Source organism: Aricia agestis, chromosome 1, assembly GCF_905147365.1.
Source record: "Aricia agestis chromosome 1, ilAriAges1.1, whole genome shotgun sequence".
NCBI classification, from domain to species: Eukaryota; Metazoa; Arthropoda; class Insecta; order Lepidoptera; family Lycaenidae; genus Aricia; species Aricia agestis.
In genome coordinates this window covers 4,055,996-4,081,090 of record NC_056406.1, presented here as the reverse complement: position 1 = coordinate 4,081,090, position 25,095 = coordinate 4,055,996, and the positions used below count along the sequence as shown (strand labels likewise).

The 25,095-nt window shown below is 36.0% G+C and overlaps 2 protein-coding genes across 6 annotated transcripts in view; both read left to right on the top strand.

Moving 5' to 3' along the window:
* LOC121730067 (glucose-6-phosphate isomerase) overlaps nucleotides 1-25,095 on the top strand; it is a 262,618-nt gene that overhangs the window by 110,628 nt on the left and 126,895 nt on the right. The gene's annotated exons all lie outside the window — the stretch shown is intronic.
* The window catches only part of LOC121730069, a 116,244-nt gene that overhangs the window by 57,227 nt on the left and 33,922 nt on the right, over nucleotides 1-25,095 (top strand). For 2 of the 5 annotated variants that reach the window (XM_042118889.1, XM_042118899.1), the window contains exon 2: nucleotides 13,043-13,244. In XM_042118889.1, coding sequence (XP_041974823.1) covers nucleotides 13,076-13,244 — 169 coding nt within the window. In that variant the 5' untranslated portion in view covers nucleotides 13,043-13,075. Of the gene's footprint in view, nucleotides 1-8,579; nucleotides 8,596-11,780; nucleotides 11,787-13,042; nucleotides 13,245-25,095 lie in introns of those variants that run through there. The other 3 variants (XM_042118908.1, XM_042118926.1, XM_042118917.1) reach the window with 2 other exon arrangements.

Sequence of the window (25,095 nt, the reverse complement as noted above, 5' to 3'; positions counted from 1 at the left end):
TCAGTTTTTGGAGGGTCAAAAGATCGAATTGACTGGTCATCCGCCGTACAGCCCTGATTTGGCACCTAACGATTTCTTTTTATTTCCATACGCGAAGAACAAATTACGTGGTCAACGTTTTTCGAGCCGCGAAGAGGCTGTTGATGCGTTCAAAATGCACGTTTTGGAGATACCTCAATCAGAATGGAAAAAGTGCTATGAAAATTGGTTCCAGCGTATGCAAAAGTGTGTCGATCATCGCGGCGAATATTTTGAAAAGCAATAAAACCATATTAAATGATATATGTTTCTTTCTTTTTTTAATTCCGGATACATAAATAGCAGCCCTCGTATGTTTAGCCTGGGAAAATTAAGGAATTCAGACAGAATAATTCGTGTAGTTTTGAAAGTTGGTACAGTTATTCCTAAAGGTGTCCAGGTGAATATACTAAAAGTCCCCGAGGGTGGGACAAGAGCCGGCGGTGGGGGAGGGGGGGAAGGCTCTTCCTGAAAATAATAAAAAATAAATAAAATTAGATAGACTATCAGGGGACTACGTTACGCCGATTTACTGTATCTGTCTAGGTACAGTTAATCGAGGTAACGTATTCCCGTGATTTCTCCTTCAAAGTTAATCCTATCTAAATTTATTATTTTTATCTTTAGGGAGAATGAGTCTATACCACTACGTTTTTATGTTATCGTAAACATCTTTCAAATTAATTTTATGGTCGGTCGATTGGCGGGGTACGGGGCATTCATTTTTTTGCAATTTTTAAGGGTGCAAAAACCTAGAAAAAGAGACCTTTCCCCCCCTCCCCCACCGCCGGCTCTTGTCCCACACTCGGGGACTTTTAGTATAATCATCTGGGCCTGTAGACAAGTGGCAAAGCGCTAACGCTAACGCTAACGCAAGCGCTACAAAATGTATGCGATTTGACATAAGTCATCGCTTCGCTAGCGAATACTAATGTCAAATCCATACATTTTGTAGCGCTAGCGTTAGCGTAAGCGTTTTGCCACTTGTCTACGGGGGCTGGACACCTTTAGGAACAACTGTACCAACTTTCAAAACTACACGAATTATTCGGTCTGATCGTCGATTTTGAACTAATTTTCTTAGACTAGTTACTGAACTCCTCCTTAATTGCTGGACCGATTTTGATGATTCTTTATTACGTGTGTTTTGAGAATGGTTTAGATTCATAGTTTGGTCCACTGGAAAATGCCCTTTGAATTACTTTTTGTGTAATGTATGTACCTAGTTATGTACAGACAGAACAAAGACTTTTGGGTTGGGTCCGCTAGTATTTATAATTTCCTATCATCCTCTTCCTCATCCGCTTCCTCTTCCGCTTCCTCATCCGCATCCTCTTCCTCAAAAAATATCCTCTTCCTCATCCGTATTCTCTAAATTTGCGCGTGAAAATTCCTCTTCCTCCTCCTCTTCCTCATAATCACTTCCTCAACAACCCTATTGTATATTGAATAAATGTATGATAGTGTGTCGTAATTTTCATAATATGTCCGAGTCTGTATGGTGGTAGTCCAGGTCCATCATCAAGACTTTCTATTTTAATTACTTTGAGATGTACCAGGGGTATTCTATCATATTATATCAGCGTGGGTATCATATGCATTTTCTGGTCTCTGCTCGAAACGACTCTCTGCTGGATTCTGGTCCTTGAACTGCTACACGTAGGTACTGGGCAGACGACTCGAAGGTGGATAACCACCTGGGCGGCACGTAAACACGGCGCGATTTAGCGATTATACTCAAGCGAACCGGCCCGCGAGTATCCTAATTCTGCGTCAATTACGTTTGCAGCAGTCTGAGGACTTAAAAACAATAAAAAATATATTTATTTAAAATTTAAAATTACAAATGAATTATCCTAAAGTGACTGTCCTAATCGATGTGAGATTAAGAAGTGACAATATTATGAACCAAAGTATGGTTTGGGATTAAAACAATGAGGACCTAAAAGAATAACCTATTGTATGGGATTCGGAGAATTTGCTGGCCACCATTGATGGGAAACTTGAAGGAGCGCGAATTCAGTTGCTTTCATATATATATATATACTTTTGGTGTATTTATCAATTCTTGTTGGAGTTATTTAGTTTAAACTCTATTTTAAGACACTAGAGGACAATGTTAATCTTGAGATTTAGGTTTTGATAGAAGAATTTTTGATGAAGTAAAATTTTCACTGCATCACTTGGCAGTTAACTTATTTTTTATTATTCACAATTATCACACAGTTTTTTTTCAGTTTAATATTTTAAAATAATTTTTAACACAGAGATAATGTTGTTACTTGTTTAGACATCAGTCGATGATTTATAACGGTGTATTTAAAGTCTACAAATTTTCCGCTCTATGCGAATTATTCCTTGGTCGAAAGTTTAATTTTCCTGGGCTAAGTAAACTATCCGTCCTCCCATCGATAGATAGCCATCCGTAGATAAGTATGTCTATCGTTGATAGGTTTATAGGGACATTATTAAAGATAACTATTCCTATCTCTCGTAGGGCAAAACCATAGATTATTGAATATTGGCCGTTAGAATCTTTTCCCCTTAAGTACATCACCTTGTCTATGCCCACATTTGTGTCTCTTACTTCGCAGCGAGACTGAAGGAGGGCTCTCCTTGAGAAAACGTCCTCTACTGCGTATAGCGGAAGTATTGATGATCATACTATATGTAGGTGTATTTTAAGTTCAATAGGCAGTAAAATTAGCGACGGCGCGCGGCGGTGCATCGACCTCGCGGATATCGCCGCACTCTGCCGACCGCCTGCCAAGTGCCAATGCAATGTTTATGTACTCACGAATACTGGTAACACCGCTGGCATAGACGCTTAGCTTGTGGGCTTTTATTTAGGTATTTTCAGGACTTTTATTTAGGTATTTTCATGGCTTTTATTTAGGGTTGGTTCGTCATATATAACGAGTTTGATAGTATTTGCTGAAACTAGTGTTCCTTCCTTTCATGGTAATGCCATCGTAACATCGAAGAAAGTGATTAATATGGTGGACCCACATAGTTTCGTATTGTTACGTCAATTCAATATTTTTTGAATGGCTGGGCTGACATAATGCGACTAAATTACGTTGGTCCGCCATCATGCTACTTTGTAGACATTTTCATTTACATATTATTCTTTATCATTTTTGGTCTGTCGTAAGAATTGTTTTTATTTTTGTTTTCTGTAACTTAAACCCGAAACATAATTTAATTGCACTTTTATAAAATCCGAGCGAGAGTTGTGTTGAGTTTCTTCGTTTCGTTTCTGTGTTTCAAATTAGCAAACTCTGGGTTCCAGAGATAAAATATTTAATTCTAATATTACCTTGTGCCCGTTGCAACTTGCCTAGAGTTAACTGCGATTGAGTTAATTGATATGATTCGTTTACTTTTAAAAGATACTTTTGACACTGAAACGATCACTAGTAAGCTTAGGGCATTTTCTATATCTCTAAGTGAAAAGTAGTTTTCGTAGATCCCTTATAAGAAGTGTCGTTAATTACATGTTTCATATTGAAAATTAATTCAGCTGAGCATATTACCTGCACATTGATAGACAAATACCTCGTCGTCACAAATATGAAAACCTAAAATGTAATAATAATCCAGAATGATTTCAAGTACAAACATGATCACGTTAGTTATTTAATATCAAAGTCTTTTATTTTTCTTTAACTATTTAAGCAATTTTTTCAACTGTAAAGCAGTTCGTTCGTGACAAGTAGTCACTTCCACTAGTATGGTTAGCCTACGACTGTTTGGTGAGTGAAATCACGTGCATCCTCTGCTCGCCTCCGCTCCACGTGTTATTGATTGACGCGGCCTTGACAAATGAGACGCAGGCGCACGTCATTATGTCTCTAGTGTCTCGGGCCCGTACTCATTGTGTGATCTCATCCCGTGGGAAAAGTACAATTACATTACGATCGGTCTGGCGATGGAGTTGAGCATGTCACACATTTCCAATTATTACGTCTATTAAGTATTATGCTGAGCTTCCTCCATCCGGCTTTCGATATTCCGGCACAACTAAAGTCTAGGTTTTTTCTGAAAACCGTGCATTGCACTCCGTCATGGAATTCGTTAATACAGATTGCGCACGTCTTCATATCTGGTCAGGTCGATCACTATGATATAACTAAACAAGTGAATTGCAGAAAAAATGTTAACGATATAATATGACAAGAAACTGTGAAACTGTGAAACGAAGTTCGACCGAACGTTCAATACAGACTGAATGTGGTATTTCTGCGACACGACGCTTCCAAAACTGTTTATATGATATCCAGGACTTCGTGAAGTTGTTGAATATATTCTGTCCAGTCATTTTCCGAGAATTGAAAGTGAACTTTAACGTCGATGAAAGATTTTATCTATGCAGTTTCTCAACTTAATAAATCGTTCAAATGTTGTAGCCAAGCTGCTCCACCGGGTTATTAAATCGCATGTTAACGCGTACTCCTTACCGAACTCTTCCATGACATATTTTTGTAGCACATCATCGTTTTTAGTTGGAGATTTGCGAAATATTTTGACTACCTTCTTCACTCTTATAATCAAACCATAATATTCGAATGTCTATTCCGAAGCTTCTGTAGTTGGCGCAGTAGATGATACAAATTCTGTGCCGTCGTCATCATTATCGGAATCATTTTCTGAAGCGGTGTGTACTTAATGTGTACGTTGAGCTAAAACCAATAATGGAATGTCTTAATCATTACTATCGTGTTCTAACTCTAGCAATTCTGAAAAATTTGCAGCAGATAGTTCTTCTTCTAACGTGTTATTCTTATAAAATACGTACATGATGGCAAGTTGAAGAGCATGAGCTATGCATTTTTGATGGTAAGATGCTAAGAGTTTTCCAAATTTTATCATCATGCTGCACCCATGTATTGTCTCAGCTATGATACCCCGATCAAGGGACACACCAAACTCATACAACTTTTTTCTTATTTCTTCTACTCATTTGTTTGCCGTACACTTTGACGAGGCCCAGGTTTTTGAAATTATTGTCTCCAGAAAGTTTATGGGAGTGTAAATTTAAGCCAATATATTATCTTCTGTTTCTAATGGAAGTACACTCATCCAAAGAAGTGGAGAATTTGTAACCTGCCTTGAGCAATATTTGAATTTCCTCTTTTAAATCTGTTCTTGCTTCATCCGCTTCTTTGATCACTATATTTTTAATACGAGGTAATTTGTGACTTGATTTATTGAAAAGCGTTCTGAACCCTAGTCGGTACGTGTGAACAGTACTTATTCATTTACAATACGAAATATACGCCCGAACTCGTGGTGTGGTTGTGGTGTGGTTGTGGTACGTGTGGTTTTTTTTTTGGGTTTCTCCCATACAAAAACATAATTAGGGTTCCGTAGTCAGCAAGGAACCCTTATAGTTTCGGTTTGTCCGTCTGTCGGTCCGCGGTTTTTTTGCCTATCTTTGCTTTATAATCGTACGGAACCCTTCGTGTGCGAATCCGACTCGCACTTGGGCCGATTTTTTTATTAAGAAGGGACCAATTTTGGTTTTCGCACCGCCTGAAAATTTAGCTAGGACCGGCACTGTACGTCATACAATTATGTACCGGCACTGTACGTCATATAATTATAATATATCATACATTTAAAATTTCTCAAGTGGGTATTGACTATTGAGCAACCTAAAATATGTAGAACCATTTCCATAGTCATAATTTGTTATTTTAACACACTTGCTTGACAAAAATCTCATTACCGCATAAACTCGTTGACTGAAAACCTGTGCTGGGTATTTGACTTTCATTTTAGGCACTTTTGCAGGATCTACGTGGTACTTCGTTAAAATCCTAATTTCGTGTTCTCCTGTTTCTATTTCTAATAATTTTCTTCAATGTTCCCACTTAGCAATTTTTTCTTTGTTTTGTATAATATATAAAGGGTTTTCCAATAAGAGGTGTTATTTTGATATTCAAAGAAAAATGCCATTTTTTATTATAAATCATCAGATGTTTATTTCATTACAAAGAGGAAGGTATGCCGTTAATAGTGGAAAATAACATCAGGCAAATGACCACCACGCTTACAGGACAAAATCCTTTTCATGAAATTTTCCATAACTAAATCGCAAAGTGGCTGCTCTATGTCCTCGATAGCCTCACGAATTCCATCTTTGAGGTCTTGAATCGATACTGGGCTGTTGGCGTAGACCTTCTCCTTCACGTGGCCCCAAAGAAAGAAGTCGCAAGGTGTTAAATCACAAGATCTCGGTGGCCAATTGTGATCACCTCTTCGAGAGATAACACGGTCCGGAAACTTTTCCCTTAAAAGATCAATGGTTTCGTTGCTTGTGTGGCACGTAGCGCCGTCTTGTTGAAAGTGAACGTTGTCCAGATCAATACCATCCAATTCCGGCCATAAAAAATCGTTAATCATCTCTTGATAGCGCAATCCATTCACCGTAACTGTTGCGCCAGCCTCATTTTCGAAAAAGTAAGGTCCAATGACTCCGCCGGACCATAAACCGCACCAAACAGTCACACGTTGAGGATAGAGAGGCTTTTCAACAATAACTCTTGGGTTTTCTGAGCCCCAGATGCGACAATTTTGCTTGTTGACGAAGCCACCGAGGTGGAAATGGGCCTCATCACTGAAGATGATTTTTCGATGGAATTCCGGATCATTTTCATGCATTTCAACGACCCAATCAGCAAAGTCACGACGTTGTTGATGATCGGCCGGCTTGAGTTCTTGTGTTAACTGGACTTTATAAGCCTTAAGACCCAAATCTTTATGCAAAATACGGTGTAATGACGTTTGTGGAATACCTAATTCCAAAGAACGACGAGGAATGGACAAACCTGGGTTTTCTTCAACACTTTCGGCTACAGCAGCAATATTCTCGGCTGTTCTTGAGCGACGTGCACGGGTTTTATTCTTCTTATCACTAACTTGTCCCAACAGCTCGAATTTTTCCACCAATTTCTGTATTGCGGTCCGACAAGGTGCTTCACGACGACCCAAAAATGTTCGAGTTTTACGAACCGTCTCTGCCAAATTTTCACCATTTTTATAGTGAATTTTAATAATTTCAATGCGTTGTTAAAGAGTGTATCGTACCATTTTTATTAATGGCGTAGTTTCCACTTGTCAAATGCCAAGAAATGACAGCTTCAAAAGTGACATCTACCGAAATAGCGGGCTATTCAAAATAACACCTCTTATTGGAAAACCCTTTACTTAATATTTTTAAGTCATAAAATTATTTCTTACTTATCTAATATATACTTAATATTTTTAAGTCATAAAATTATATCGTATTATCTCGTTTTCATTTAGAGCCAAGGCCACTTCATCAAACAGAAGGGTGTATAACCTTTTTTCAACGGGTAATTTTTTCATAACCTGTTTTATATGGCACATAATTTTCCATTTATGCCTGGTTTTAGGCGAAATGCACATTTAATGCACATACTTTGATGGAAGAACAATTAACTTACTCAAATAATTGTAGCCCTTATGACTTTGTTTCCATATTGACGTTGCCATAACTTTTTCTTCCAATGTAAATTTTCTCCCTTTTGGTTTTTGTTGACTTTTTATTTGCATTTTTATGAATGTTTACGTATGATATCAGGCATAGAATCGATAGCTTTGAAAATTAATTTTGTTCTGATATTTTTTTGCAGCTAAAATGTTTTTGATAGACATTTTGACTTTTGAGTTAATTTTATAACTTTTTTATTTAACTTTTCAATAATTTTTAAATTGTGCCTTTGGTTGGTAACGCTTGAAAAACAATAACAATTTTTAATATATTATTATAGCTAGCAATATCCCTCAAGAAAGTCACAAATAAATTAGGCTAATTAAAAAAATAAAAAACTTTAAAATATTATTTTAAATACTTTTTCCTACAGTTCCCAATATTGATTACGAGCAAAAAAGGCCAAAAAATCAAGTAAGTTGTATGGGAGCTACACTAAAATATAAATTTTATTTCGTTTTTAGTATTTGTTGTAAACGGCAATAGAAGTTAGGTCATAGGTAAGGTTAGTCAGTTATAGGATCCCGTTTTCTTACCCTTTGGGTACGGAATCCCCAAAAGTGATCAGATTAATTTGCTATATTTTTACACCAAAGGTTCAATATCAACTCATCTAGTAAATTTGTCGAATGGTAGTGCATGTTGCAGGTATAGGGTGAGGTGTTGTGTTATTATTTGCTTCCACAGTAGGTTGCAGAAGATTTAGTTAACTGTTTGCTTGTCTTTTAACTGTAACAAGAACAAAATACTATGTTAGCACTTAGCGTACACAGTAAAACTGTGTAGATTTTATGTTTGGGTAGGTACTGTATAATAATGAAAATTAGTAAAACCTACATTAGTAGGTTTTACTAAAAATTTGTCACCTATTTTCGACACCTTGTCTCAGATTTAAGGCAAACCCAATAATATCATGGGTCGACTTCTATCTCGTTGGACGGTCTAAAATCGTCTTGTATTTGTAGAAACGCTAACAGTTTAACAAGATGAATGATACCGCTTGTCCAATTTGTCCCTTCTTTTTATTTTAGTAAAAAATTATCGATTTTTTGTGATTGATTTTATGAATCTTAAACTTCATGGTTTCTTGGTTTTCTGTTATCATGCTCACTATTCGTGTCATTATCAATACTCACGTCTTCTTCAGATTAACTTTCACAATCACTGTTAAATATATGTGCTTGAGTGTGGCTTGAGGTTAGTTAAACACCCTACGTAATAATAGAATTCCATCTGGTTTTGCAATGAAGTTTAAGCGTCTGTTTTAAGTGTCCATAAAGTGCGGATTGTATTTTTTCGAAATATGCTAAAGCTCTTTGTTTATTCTTCACATACTTTATAATTTTGGTTGTTCAACGGCATTTATTTTTTAACACTAAACTCATCTAAAGTGTTTATGACATTTACATCATTAGGTTCAGGAACATCGCATTGTACGTCATCAGTTCATCACTCATCAGAGAGAATACCGACTGAAAAAAAGAAACAAAAAAACAGTTTGAGAATCTTATCCCTTGACGTGACACTTGTATCATCGTACCTGTTTCTGCGTCTGCGAGGTGACTAAGGCTGTACCACCTTCATGTTTGTCCTCACGCATTTGCTTTTCTTGTAACAACTTCGAAGAAATTGTTTTGGTCGTTAATTTGGAGCATGAATTTTCTAACGCCATTAGCGGGTCGTAGTCTTCTGTGTGTCCACTCAACATAATATTACTGCCACAAATTCGTCATCCAATGGCAATTCAATTTTTTTTATTTATTTATTGAGGGACCAATTAACAGCTCATACAGAATATTTCTTATACTAGTTAAACATAGCAAAAATATACTTAGTATAGCCAACAACATTAGTCACTTATTTAAATATACAACTAGCAATAATTCTTTGAGAGTTTTGCGTGTGTGTGTGTGTGTGTGTGTGTGTGTGTGTGTGTGTGTGTGTTGCGGCTTCAGCTGCCACATACTCAACCAATCGAGTTACAGTGGTCATCAAATCTTCTTCTAGCTAATTTATTTTTACAAAGGTCAAGCAGAAGCGTTGCTTGTAGTTGTTGACGTCTTTGTTTTAAACTCAACATTTTGTACATAATATTAAAACATTTTTCATAAGACACAAACTTGATTTTAAATAATTTAAAATCAAGTTTGTGTCTTATGAAAAATGAAAAATTATTTATAATATAATCGCTTAAAATTTTTTATTTGTACTCTCTCAATATGGTTCTTATAGATATTATTTAAACAGGATCCCAGAGTCCAGACTGCAACTGCATACTCTAACTGTGAGCATACTAAAGATTTGTATAAGTAAATAAAGGCGAACGGATCATTAAAATCTTTGGTTGTTTTCATTACAAATCCGAACATTGTAAAAGCTTTATTACAGATGTTATTTATATGGGAATCTAAGGTTAATTTACTGTTGATTTGAATGCCTAGGTCATGAATAGAATTAGTTTTTTCAAGTGTAGAATCACATAGGTTGTAGTTACTTAAAGTTAATTTGTTGTTTAAACAGTAACACGAAAGGCGGTTTAAAACCTCTTGGAGCTTATATTGGTCCTCAACACATTTGATGGTACGATAGATTTTTCGTCCTTTCCCCCGGGCTTCCAGGAATGCGTAATGCATTTCCCACTGTTACAGAAAAAAAGGTCGTCAGCGTATAATAAGAAGCTACTGTGTAGAAAACAATTATCATTTATGAATATAATGAATAAAAGAGGTCCTAGTATAGACCCCTGTGGGACCCCTGAGGTAACAGAAACTGTTTCGGAGTGAAAGCCGTTTATGACCACCTTATTGACCACCATGCCATAGGTTTCCACAAACACCGTTTTTCCAACCAAATTCTATGGTCAACTCTGTCGAACGCTTTACGGAAGTCGGTATATATACAATCCGTTTGAATGTTGGCATCAAAATTTTCAAAAAGGTCTGCAAGATAATTAATCATGTTAGTTTGAGTAGAATGTTTTCGTACAAAACCATGCTGTTGATCTATAATGATTTTATGAATGTATGTATAATGTATATGTTGTTAAAAATAAGTCTCTCAAAAAGTTTCGACAAAGCTGACAATATGGAGATTGGACGCTAGTTCTCAATTTTCAAAGTTCAAAAAAATTAATTAAGTTGGTGAGAAATCTCCTTAATTTTGTGAAGATAGGATATTCCACGCCTTGTGCGTATGGATGTTTCGATACCATCAAAGTATCTAAAAATTTTATTTAAATATTTTATTTCACCCTGAAAATTACCTTAAATATATATTTTTTTTTTATGAAATAAGGGGGCAAACGAGCAAACGGGTCACCTGATGGAAAGCAACTTCCGTCGCCCATGGACACTCGCAGCATCAGAAGAGTTGCAAGTGCGTTGCCGGCCTTTTAAGAGGGAATAGGGTAATAGGGGAGGGTAGGGAAGGGAAGGGAAGGGAATAGTTGAGGGAAGGGAATAGGGTAGGGGTAAGGGGATTGGGCCTCCGGTAAACTCACTCACTCGGCGAAACACAGCGCAAGCGCTGTTTCACGCCGGTTTTCTGTGAGAACGTGGTATTTATCCGGTCGAGCCGGCCCAATCGTGCCGAAGCATGGCTCTCCCACGTATTTCTACCCTAAAAATATCCTAAACTCGTAAAAATGCCCTAAATTTAGATTAAAATACCCTAAGGTGTGGACACTAATGCTGTTGCTACTGTTATCATCGTTGTTATTGTTTTGTGGGACAAATCGCAAGAAAGAGGGAATGAGGATTTAATGCCTTTGACCCCCACTAACATTTTTCTTTTTTCTTCTTGGAGCACTTGCTATGGGAGCACGTTGTTTTAAAGTAAAACCACTTGGGGTAACACAGGTGGCTTCTTGTTTCTCCGCTTAGGTAATTCGGGTGGCGTCTTCTGATGTGTCTCAGTATGGCTCTAATTATTATATTATAATTTGATTTGCAAAAAAGTAAATTTTCGAGCATTTGCGTTAGCATTTATTAACGATAAATTTGTCAATCGACTTTGCGACAATGTTTTTTATTATTTTTAGTTTTATTATTTTTAGTTAGTTAAATGATCTTTCGCTGTGTGCGACTGTGACTGGCAATGTGAGGTAAATCCTAAGTGCTGTGAATAGATTGGGGAACACTGAGATTAACTTATTGGTATACAAATAATTTATAATATCTGAAGGTTTAGTGGAATCATCAATAAACATCGGTAATTCGATTTCTAATTTTAACTTCTTTACAATCGAAGAGCCAGCATGGCATAGTTTGTTCTCTGAGTTAGAATAATTTGCTTTTTTGTATTTAAATCCAAATCCTTCCACTGCTTTAAATTTTGAAGCAGGAAAATACCGCTCGTGGCGCGCCTTGCTTTGCTGTAATTTGAATTTCGACAAATATAAGAAGAGCTTCAGATGCTTCTCAAAATGTATGCAAACTGGAGCTCTTTTCACCTTGGTCATTAAAGCGCGGCGATCCCTGCACATAACGGAAAGACGCCCCTGACCACTTCTGTCAGCCTGTACGGTTCCAAGTTCCAACTGTAGCACAAAGGCGACCACAGTTTGTTGAATTCTAGTCGTTCTGAACCTTAGGCAGTATTTTATGAGATGTTTTGAGCAATGCTGGCTAGCTTCATCACATGGGCAAGAATCGTCTGATGTTGTTTTGAATCTATATAGACATTCTTTATGGAATCCATGTCCTGTGGGTGATCGCAAAATTCGGTATGATCAATGATGTGTGCGAGAAACGTAAATCACTCCAGGCCGCGGCAGAAGGCTCTTTGTGTATCAAAACAAGTTTTGTTGGTATATAAGAACTTGAGTTTTACAATAACGTGAAAAGGTGTTTGCAGCCTTTTACTACTTTTACAACCTACCAACCCCCCAACATTTGTGGGGTTGGTAGGTTGGGGGAAGTATGCTCATCTAGATACAAAAATATTAATTTTTAAATCTTAATTATATATTTTTTCCACTTATTTTCTTTTTTTGGAATACAAGCAACGATATGAATAAAAAAATGTTATTGTTTTGCTACATAACTGAACGAAAAAAAATGCAGGTTTTCTTCAAAATTTGAAAATTTATTAGTGTAACTGAAGTGGAATAGAATAATTTAAAAATCAAAAGCACAACCTTTCAATAGGTATTATATTCTTCATGTTATTTGTTATTCATGTTATCAGCTACACATTCCTTTTTTTTTCTTTTCAATTTTCATCCACTATTAGATACGGAAATCAAAGGTTTGCATGATTTTTATGCTCTAGGGCCTAGGCACTCCACTAGTTCGAATTAAATTGATTTTCCATTGAGCCGACCCCGTTACTTTTCGAATTTAATACTTATGGAGTATTTCCGTCTAATTTATTTTCAGCAAGAGGATACTATAAAATCACCACTCTCGATACGAATTGAAATTAGCTTTAGAATTAAACTGATTTTTGGTTGATCCGTTACTTTTTGAATTTAATACTTATGGGGTATTTTCGTGTAATTTCCAGTGAGAGGCGGCGCGGGCGGGCGCGTGCGGTAAGATGCGCGCGCTGCTAGAGTACTACGCGGAAGCCGTGATGTCGGCGGCAGCGCGCGGCGCCGGCTGCGCGGACTGCAACCACCGCGGAGATTGCATGAACGGCACCTGCCTCTGCGAGATCCGCTTCACCGGCGACAAGTGCGACGGACCCAACATGTCCTACCACGCATGTGAGTAGCTCCCTACTCCCTTGGCCCACTCTTTTAATCCAATGGCACTGGAAAAAGATCAGGCGCACTGTCTACGTGCCCAAAAGGTACCAAAGTTCTAAAAGTAGAGCCTAAAGGGGTAACGTTTAGTAGTAGAATATTTCTTGTTCGAAAACTGTTTTAAAACTTCCAGTAAAATCGATATCAGCCGAAAGCTGCATCAGAACAAACATTAATCGTTCTGCGATTTCTGTCAAATAGGTTACGACTTTCTTCTCGTAGGCGTACTGAGCTATTATACCTCTGGATTTCTATGAAAGTGAATCTTGTGTCGTTGGCATAAAGGTTTTTGAAAACGTAATATAACTGTGAACGGCCTTTGCTCAGCTGCTGGTGCGGTCGCGTCTTGCAGAGTATGATGACATATTGTAAAGCGCAATGTTTACTGCGTTACCTTTTTTCTAAACTTTATTTGAATAATAGGCTACTTTACCTACTTTTTTTTCATGCTAACAGTTTGATAATCATTCCTTTTCATGAAAAAAAACTAATATTTTATTATTCTAAGAGTTATAAACCAATAAAAATGTCGATTGATCATTACGCCATTTAAATACCGCCGAAAACACTATCCGCCATAGTGTGACGTCATAATACTTGTAAATTGTACTCTGGTAAAAGTGCTGTCATGTTGCTGTCAATGTCAACTTGACACTGTCAAGTCTATATTTGTAAACAAAAAGAACTAAACGAGAAGACTTTGCACATTAATAAAAACTGATAAAAATGGCTTTAAAAACACAAAGTTCGCATAAAAGATATAGTTTTTATCATTTTTGTATAGTCGAAGAAAATACATCAATCAAGACACCAAGTAAATTATTATGGATGAGAAAGAAATAGACGGGAAACCTGGCTAAAACTTGCAGGCAGGGATTCTGAATCTTTGTCTCATAAAACTCTTTTCTATTTTTGTGAAGATCACTTCGACGTAAGTATTTATTATTATATGAAATTTTTATGTATTATGTAATTAAGGTTAATTTTTGTATTGTATTTTAGTTAAAAAACTGATTAGATAAAAATCTTTGCTATACGTGATTTCGTCTGCTACGCGCTTATTGCCAGTTTGGGTACAAAGTTTAGAATAGATTTTTAATTATGAGGTCCTTACTCCTTACATATGAAATTGGCGTTTTGTTGTCACTTTGATCTCAAATATCTCCTCATTGGTTAAGAATTCCAAATTCAAATTTATATACATATTCATTATTCATTTATTTGGTACATTTGAGTTTCCAAAACAGTCATTGATTTGTTTTTTTCTTGATTATTTTTTCTTTGGGGTCGTTCATATTGCACAATGGAAAAATTTAAATATCGCTTTATTTACGAATATGAGTTCTACCGTGGCACGAGTGCTGCAGAAACAGCTCGAAGAATTAACAATGGCGCTGGTGTCGCAAAAGAGAACACGGTACGGTTTTGGTTCCACGTTTTCCTTCTGGAAATTTCGACCTTCAGAACAAGCCCCGTGGATGACCCGAGAGCAAAATGAATAATGAAGAATTGAAGGCTATTAAGGAAGTGGATCCATCGCAAACCACTTTAGAGTTAGCAGCAGGCTTCGGTATACCGTGTAAGTGATAAAACTGCTTTAATCCACTTGAAGCAAATTGGTAAGATAAAAAAAACTTGAAAGGTGGGAAAATTTTATAGTCGTATTTTCAAAACGAGTCAAATAAATAAGTATTTAAAGTATGGTAGCACTTTTCCCTTTACTAGAAGTATTGGAAAAATAATAACGGTTGTGACCGTTATTATTTTTCCACATTTTGACAAATACTTTTCAAAAATTCAAATGTAATAGTGGTACAAATCGTTTGGCGAAAAAAAAATGCTACCGCCTACTTCATTTTTTTCGACTATCTGAAAATACAAGCGTTTTTGTGGAACAAATCGTTCGACACTCGTTATTTATCCGATGCGTTCGATTAACGCGTTTGCGCGCTATGCGTTTTGAGCCAGATTCATACGTACATATTAGCAGACAGAGATTTTAAACAATATTTAAAGCAAAGAGGTTTTACTTTATTACGGCCTCCAAGTGTTGCTGTAGGAACCAAATTGACCAAAAGTGAGGCAAAAGAAGCGAAAGAAATTGCTAGTCTTAGAATTCATGTAGAGAGGGTAATAAGAAGAATACGAGAGTTTGCAATGTTAAAGCCTCATTTAGTTGTAAATTTAAATTTATTACATATGTTGGATTGCTGTGTAATTACAGCCAGTGCCCTCATACATTTAAAAAATTCTCTGATAAAATAAAAAACAAATATTTCGCTTTATTTTTACATTACACTTTCCTTTAGCTTAGGAAATACATTTAGCTCCAAAAATTTCACAATTTGTTTTATTAACTCATTCGTATATTTCTTCGCATTTTATATAAAAATTCAAAAGGTTTTTTTTATAAAGCTTATTTACAGTTGACTAAAGTATATAGGAGCCATTTTGTTCGATAACTTTTTGCCATCTTGTTGGTAGGGACATGATCCCATTGCTATAAAAATTTAGGGGTTTCTGATTTTAAAATTTATTTATATTGTTTATATCACTGTTGATTATATAAAGAAATTTGACAGACGTCGTGCATTTTGACAATATCGCTACAGCTTGCTCACCACTGGAAACATCTTTACCATAAGCTACCTGTTTGTCCAGGGTTTGTTTAACTGCACCGCTTATGCCATCTGTCACTGATTTTCTTTGACCACTTTCAGTAAAAGACCATGTTGAGTACTCAAGACCCAATTTAAAGGCAAAAAAATTGTGTAAAAAAAGTTTTTCTTTTGTCGGTACTGCGTGCACGGACCGTCTGAATAATAGTGACTAATTTGAATTAAAGGATTGCACTCCTTGGCTAATTTTATGACTGGGAGAAGGTGAGCCCATATAGCTACAGGATCATGTGCATTATTGTCAGCAATGGTGCAAAACGATTGTGAACCTTTAGCCCAATATATCATCCCTGTATGAAGGGTGAATTGTTGTTTTGCGGCACCTTTATATTCACGAGTACTTTTTTGTATCTTTATATTTATGAATGATGTTTTCCCACTGTTCCCATTCCGTATCTTCCTCTATCTGTCCATCTTTTAACTCGAAATCTAGTTGATGATATCCACACTGCTCACACTCTCCGTACATACAATTCTTTGACTTGATATCACAAGTTGATCCAGTGAGAATATCTTTCAATGTTTTATATTTTGGTATAACTTCATTTCTTCTTAGTGCAAAGTAAAGGTTTTCAAAGTTACTATGCTTAATACACAGGCAAGTCTTTCTATTTTGCAAAGTGGGCGACAGAACATAAAAAGGCTGGTAATTATAAAACGTACTAAATGATTTTGTTCCACCCTCTGCGCGATAAATCTGAAAGATGTTTAATAATGTATCAGTAAGATATCTAATCAAACCGACAATCTCCCAAGACGGCTGGTCACCGCAGGAGAGCTAGACCACAACCCTCGAGAGGCAGAAAACCTAATTATACAAGAAAATCTATATTATGTAGCGACATACAATGTAAGAACTCTATTGACACATGCGAGATTTATAGAATTGTTAGATGCTCTAGAAAACATAAAATACGATATAATTGGTCTTTCAGAAGTAAGACGCCTGGGTAATACAATTCAAGAGACACAAAATAATATATTCTACTTTATAGGAGAAACTCCGGGAAGGTATGGAGTCGGGTTTATAGTAAAGAAATCGCTAAAAAAACTACATAGCAAGTTTCGTCGGTCTCTCAGAAAGGGTGGCACCATTAAAACTAAACTATCTATTTGACCGAGCTTTGCTCGGTATTCGATAAAACACGAATAAAATGACATTTCCTAAAAATGATTCCTAGCTAGATCGATTTATCGCCCTCGAAACCCCCTATATACTAAATTTCATGTCGTTGGAGCCGATTCCGAGATTCCAATTATATATATATATATATATATATATATATATATATATATATATATATATATATATATATATATATATATATATATATATACATATACAAGAATTGCTCGTTTAAAGATATAAGATATAGACAACTTTAAAATAAGCTTTATACAAGTTTATGCGCCAACAGATGCAGCCCCTGACGAAGAAGTAGAGTTCTTCTACAACACCATTGGGAGAGCAATTAAATTAGCAGACGAAAAAATTGTAATTATGGGAGACTTTAATGCCAAAATTGGCCAACCGTCATTTAGCGAAAGACCGACAGTGAACAACTTTGGCTTAGAGGAGAAAGGTTACTACAGTTTGCTCATGAAAATAATCTCTCTATTATGAATACGTTCTTCAAAAAGAAATGTAAACAAATGTGGACGTGGAGATCTCCCGATGGAATTACCAAGAACGAACTCGACTACATCCTAACAAACCTACCAAAGAACGTTCATAACTTTGAAGTACTAAACATACAGTTTCCGTCTGATCACAGGTGCGTCAGAGCTACTTTTCAATTTAAACCTGTCAAGAAAAACAGAAACAGCTACCGAAGTTCTCTGACAAACTCATTACAAAACATCGATGAAGTCTCAAAGTACCTCGAGGCTCTACATAACTGGCAATACCAGCTTGTCAACCAGCATGAAGTCGACTCAGTCCAAACCTACTACAATAAAATAATATCCGCCATTGAAAACAGCCTACAGTGCTCTCTTACTTCTGATAATAATTATGCAATTCTCAATTAAGCAAATGTAGCGCTATTTCAGATCGCACGCGAGCACTAATGGAGCGTACAAGAATCCTACAAAAAACTAAAACAAAAACAAGGTCGATGAAGAACGAGCTAAAGGCCCTCTACAAGCTCATAAGTAAATATATTCAATATGACTATAAAGAACATCGGAAAATAATTATAGAGAGACACCTAAACTCTACGCGCAGCCTAAAACGAGCTTTCAATGAACTTAGAACTCACAGGACTTGGATCGAGGGTCTCAGTAACTCGGATAAAATATCTTATAACAGAAAAGACATATACAAATAGCAACAAACTTTTACAGAGCTTTGTATGATTCCCAAGAACCTTACAACAATCCTCGATGTGAACTTAAAGTTACGGTCAACGACACAGAAATAAATCCGATCGAAGAAAACGAAATTTTAAATCAAATCAAAAAACTTAAACCAGAGAAACGTCCAGGGCCCGACAAAATTTCAAATGCAGCTATAAAATCTGCTAATACTTTGCTGGCCGCTCCCCTAACGATCCTCTTCAATAAGATACTAGAGACCGAAAAAACACCTGAGCAATGGTCTGAATCGCACATAATATTGCTCTATAAAAAAGGCGATCCCAGCGATATAAGTAACTATCGACCCATTAGCCTTTTGCCAACACTATACAAACTGTTCTCATCGATCATAGAAAAAAGGATAACTACATCTCTTGACCCTCACCAGCCTATTGAACAAGCGGGATTTCGACGAGGCTACTCTACAGTGGACCATATTTATTCATTAGAAATCATCTTCGAGAAGTACCAAGAATTTCAAAGACCACTCTATACCGCCTTTATAGACTACCAAAAAGCGTTCGATACTGTACTGCACTAATCAATATGGGAAGCCCTAGAAACACAAAATGTAGAGACTAAATACATCAGGGTGCTAAAATACTTGTATCAAAACAATATTAGTAGAGTCAGACTGGAAACTACAGGACCTCCATATCCTATCAAAAGAGGTGTGAGACAGGGGGACCCGCTCTCCCCAAGAATATTTATAGCTGTACTAGAATGTATAATAAGAAAAGCTAATTGGAGCAAAACCGGACTGAATATCAACTGAAAATATATCAGCCACCTAAGATTTGCATACGATCTAGTCCTACTGTCAGACTGTCCTACTGAAGACAGCAAAGAGCTGGAACATATGATAACTGAACTACTGACACTAAGTAGACAGTCAGGACTAGATATCAACTTTAATAAAACCAAAGTGATGACTAATGCAGCCAAAAATGAAATTAAGATCGATAATAAAATTGTAGAGTATGTCGACTCATATATATATCTCGGGAAACAAATTTCCTTGACACAAAACCACAATGAATTAGAAATAGATAGACGAGTAAAAGGCATTTGGAAGAAGTATTGGGGACTCAAGGAAATTTTTAAAAGCAGTATGCCAGTGAAAGTAAAGAAAAATGTCATGGATAGCTGTATCTTACCATCGCTCACTTACGCCTGTCAAACATGGAAATTTACAAACCGAGTTAAGAACAAAATAACGACTTGCCAGAGGAGCATGGAGCGCAGCATGCTGAACATAAGAAGAGTACAAAGAATACGTCACTCCAAAATACGAGAGATATCACGGGTAACAGATGCACTATCTTATTCAAAGAAATTGAAGTGGCGCTGGGCAGGCCACGTGGCGAGAATGAGCGACGACAGATGGACAATTCGACTAACTTCATGGACAGGACCCAAAGGCATCAGAAAAAGAGGTAGAGCTAGAGCAAGGTGGGCAGATGAGATCATAGAAACCGCTGGTAGTTCATGGATGACAAAAGCTACAGATAGAGATTATTGGACATCTCTCGAGGAGGCCTTCACCCTCAAATAAGAGGGGTTCACGTTGAAAAACTTGTAAAATAATTGACAATCAATATAATAAAAAATATTGTACTTGTAGCAAAATCCTTATGTTAATATATTTTAATTTAATTAATTTTTATACTAACCAATCAATTTTGCATGAATGTCAATTGTAATTATTCTGATAAATATATTATTAATCAATGTATAACAATTTCAATATTATGTATTCTGGAACTTTAAATCATGTAAACTGTAGACAAACGTGAAATAAAAGGCTTTTTTATTTTTATTTTTATTTATTTTATTAAGATATCTAATCTGTTCTTTTTTTTTAAACGTGCGGCACTCCTTTTTCCCCGAGGTACTCTTGCTAATATCATCTCTTAAGTAAAATCTTTGTATTTCTTGGCATGTTTTGTTTTCCTTGACTTTTTTCTCTTTTGTTTTTCTTTGTATTGCTTACATTTTTCATAAGCATTTTTTAAGCTAGCTTCTAGCACTTCGCCTCTAGCGGTCAATTTTGTAATTCTTTTTTCTAAACTTTGAATTTTTTAGTAGTTTCAGTTGCCTGCCGATACAATCTTTTGACGTTTCTAGTGCTCTTCTTAACGTTTCGATTCTTCGCAAAGCTATTATTATGCTTTCGTACCAATCCGTTTCTGTTCGATTTCCGCCTTTTCACTTAAGAACTAGATTTTTTTAATTCCTCACTTTCATTATTTGAAACGTTTTTTGTTTCCGTTTCTGTTCCCTCCATTTTTCCGTCTTTTTTCTTTTTCTTGTAGTTCTGATATTTTCTTACTTTTACTCTTGCATGTTTCTTTTCCACTTCTTCATACTTTTGTGGGTCTTTCTTCAATTTCTCTCTATACTTTTTCTACAACGAGTATTACCACTCGAGACTGACGGCGACCATTGTTTGTGCGACGGGATAGCGATGGACGTTGCATGGTGGCATACTTATTAAGTCACTTCAATAAAATAATATGGGCGAAATACTTTATATGGCAAAACAACGTTTGCCGGGACAACTAGTAGTTTATAAATTTATAATATAATTATGGAGGTCACTGCTCGCCTTCCTTTACCATCCTTATCAGTACAAAGTTATAATTAGTTTCGCAGAACTTTGGATAAGGCCGACTATGATTGTTCCATAATACAACCGACATGGTAACACACTCTGCTTTGGTAACACAACAGACAAGATGTAACACAACCGAATTATAAGGCTTAGGTCACATAGTGAAAGAAAAAAGCACGTGTTTGTGGCCCCATTACTGTCAATTTTGTTTGTACCTATATTACCTATTGATTGTGTAGGTTTATTTTTCATTATATTTCGTAGGCCAACTAAGTGATCGGTCAGCAGCAGGAGCTTTCCTTTTAAATGTTCTCTGAAAGTTATGATTGTTCACACTTAAACATTGGCAGTATCCCTTCGGAGAACCAGACTCGCAAAAGCAACTCAAATCGCGATATGCTATAGAATTTTTCATTGCAGTGTTTCTAATCTGGTGTAAATTTATTGTCCCTGGTATTGGCGTAAGTTCTATAGACTTTTCTATGACATCACTTTCCGGATTAATGGCGGTTTTGGGAATATAAAATATTTTAATTTTAGTATCAGACTGACTGAGCAATGTGAAGGCCATTTCCGCGTCAGGTATGTTTTCACCTTTGGCCACTTTTGTGTCTAAAATTCTTTTTATAGCTCCGCCTATGCCATCGGCAGCCCCTTTACCGTGGGCTGCCTCAAAAAAGTTCCATGTGGAATTAGGGAATCCGAGTTTTTTTGTGATTTGCTAAAAAAGGTAATTTTTTTTGTCTATATTGAGACTGCCCGTCTGAGAAAAAATGAATTTGGAAACATTTGGAAACTCTTGTTTAATAAGTTTGAGGATGGGATCCAAATGAGCCCATATGGCTTCCGGCCCGTGAAAGTTGCATGGTGAAAGCGTACAGAATTAAATCGGTTCCTTTCCTTTAGAATATAATAGCCCAGTATGTAATGTCACTTGCACCTTTGAGGCTCCAAAATGCATTGGATGAACTTCGGTTGAATGCTTACATCCATAATTCTCTGGAAAGTCTATATGAACAATAACAGAGTTATCATCCAATGTCTTCAGGCATTTTCGATACATTAAGTACTGATGCGATATATTGTAACAGTGCTTTTTAAACGTAATTATTTCTTTTTTGCAATTTGTGACTAATTTAGTCAGTGACCCTGTAGTTTCTTTTCTTATCATTCTCTTCGTCCTTATTTTCTTAGACTCTTTATTAGTATATTCTAGAGTTTGTAAAGTCCATTCATCCCAACAAACGTCATCATCCATATTAATATAGCATTTTTTAAATTCAATAGATTTATTTTTACACGTAACATCAGTCGTCATTGTAGGCGCAGTCTTTAGACTTTTCATCACACATTATTTAAACTAACAGATCTTCTGTGTTCTTAATTTCAGTCAATCCCAGAGAATTCAGTTTTGTCATTGTATACAAGCGCAGGTTCGCGATTGCTCAATTTCGGTTTCAAAATATAAAAAGACCTGTACTTTTTAAAAGTTGAAAACGAAAGTCGTCCATTTTCTGATTTATATTTTTTTATATAATTGTCGTAAGGCTGTAATAGATATCTTCTCTGTCGCTTTTCTTTCTTTAGAGTTTTCACTACTTTCTTCCCAGCTGTCGCCTTACTTACGTCGTCTCTCTCGTAGAAATCTTTTAACGACTTTATTATAGCACTTCTTTTTTTTCTTCTCTTTTTAATGTCATGACCCTGAGAAGACCAGTCTCATTCTTATCATTATTTAACAAACTTAGTTTGTGTATGAAACGATTCATAAGTCGTAAGTCATAACTATAATGCAATTTGTTTCAAAATATATAATGCACTGCCACTAGCAGCTTCAAGTCTGAAAAACAATAATGCCATTGTGAGAAGTCCAACTGCATTGAAGAGAGACAATAAGATAATATTATGAAACTAGCGACCCGCCCCGGCTTTGCACGGGTATAAAATGTATTATATCCTATGTCACTCACTGAAGAAATGATTAAATTCAGTAGTTTTTAATTATATTCATACCCGTGGCCTGCATTGGTCGGTACCGCCGCAAAAGCTACGATCCGCAATTTTTAAATCTGTAATGTCTTCGAAAATATTCATTTCAATCATATACTGTAAAGGGTCATATAGGTCTATATTAAAATATCAATAATGTATTTAAAGTATTTAATTGAATAAAGATTATTGCAGTATTGGTAAAAATCGCTTCGAAAATTAGCCACTATTTGAAGTTACTAGAGATCGCCCAATGGTCGAAATTCGACCTTCAACGACATTTTTTTTACAACAACACACAAGATTTCAACGACATTAGGACTACTACCTATATTTTGTAAAAAAATATTGACTCTATCATATTTTTTTCAACTCTCGTCTCTGGGACTCAGCTGATCTTAGACTGACTGTGTAAGCATTGTCTAATAGTATTTAACATAAACCTATAGTATATATTAAGTCTATGGTATTTAAGATTCAATAAAAAAAACTATAATCTATTTTCAATTTGTCACCTTGTTGTCAACAAACTTCAACCATAAATAAAAGAGTATAATTCGTATGCATAGGCTTGTCAATAAAAAATCTGTCATTATTCCTTGTGTGTGTGTAATGTTTTATTTGTTAAAAAAATGAATGATAAAAGCATAATTTCAAAATAATATTAGCTCGATGCACTCCTCACCATATAAACTATAACTGTGCAAAATTTCATTCACCTACGTTTCCCCATTTTTCGTCAAAAGGGATACAAAGTTTTTGGCTCACGTATTAATATATAGGTAAGTAAATGACAAAAAAATGTTATTGTGGGATATCCCTAAGAGATAGACATAATATTATACCATCGCGGAGTTTTCTGTAGACCTTTTCATAGTGTAAAATACTAAGTAAATTATTTTGTTAAATCTCGTAGGGTTCCGACTTCAGTCTGCGTTTGCAATGTAAGCGGAAAAAAAATGAAATTATTTACGACATCACATTAGAAACCCCAAAATTAACAGTATTTCTCCACTATTTATTGGATGTTATTACACTTATAAACCGTGGTCTAGTGGTATAGAGCGCGTCTCTGGACTTGGAGGTCGTGGGTTCGATTCCCGCGTTGGAAAAATATTATTTCCAAGTTTGCTTAGGACAATGCAGGCTGATCGCCTGATTGTCTGACAACTGACAAGTAAATCGGATGGGCATGTAAAAAGTCGGTCCTGCGCCTGATCTCTCGCGAGTCGTGTCGGTCTTCCGCTAAGATAGTAAGTCCCACTGGGTTATGAGAGTAAAAGAATAGAGAGTGCTCTTGCGTACTGTGCACATACTTGGGCTCTATAAAATCAATCTTGCGTAGCTGGCCTGGTTTCAATGAAACCGTCATCTAAACCGGCGTGGGAGCAATTATTATTAGATTTTTAAACATTCCTCTTTAATCACTCTATCTATTAAAGAAAACCGCATCAAAATCCGTTGCGTAGTTTTAAAGATATTAAAGGGACATGAGGGAAAAAAAGCGACTTTGTTTTATAATATGTAGTGATCTTAGAAGAATGATTGGTCTCGCGCGTGCGCTACGACTAGATACCGTCGGAGTACTTGAAAAATGCGGCAACAAATAATACGCCACATCGGGCGTAACCGCGCCAGTCGCGCCGCAAGCTTCGGGTGAGGTAGATGTGTCGATAATTTTAGAAATTTTAAGTTACGTCCGTAGCAAAATGCTAGTTTGCGTAGTAAGACTTAACACTACGAGAAACAATAAAGATACTGGCATCACATACCATCAGTAAATATTATATAAATCGTCATAAGCACAGAAAAATAATATAAACCTGAAAATACGGATCGGAGTACCGCTTGATGTTCAGTGTTGCCAATTACCATAAACTAAAAATTCCCAAATTTTTCTGAGATTGTAATTTTTATTTATTTATTTAGTATATCTTATTTTTTTATATATACTTAGTGGCTGAGTGGATGAGCGCATTAAAATCTCTAGCTAGGGTAGCTGGTTCAAATTCCGCCAACGGAACAAAAAGTTTTCAAGGTTCCTGGATCATGAATGTGTATTAATAATTAATATGAATTATGAGTATCATATTATAATAAAAATCTTAAATACAGTTTATATTTTATGTACACAATACAGTAACAAATGAGAAAACAAATTTAGCATTTGCTT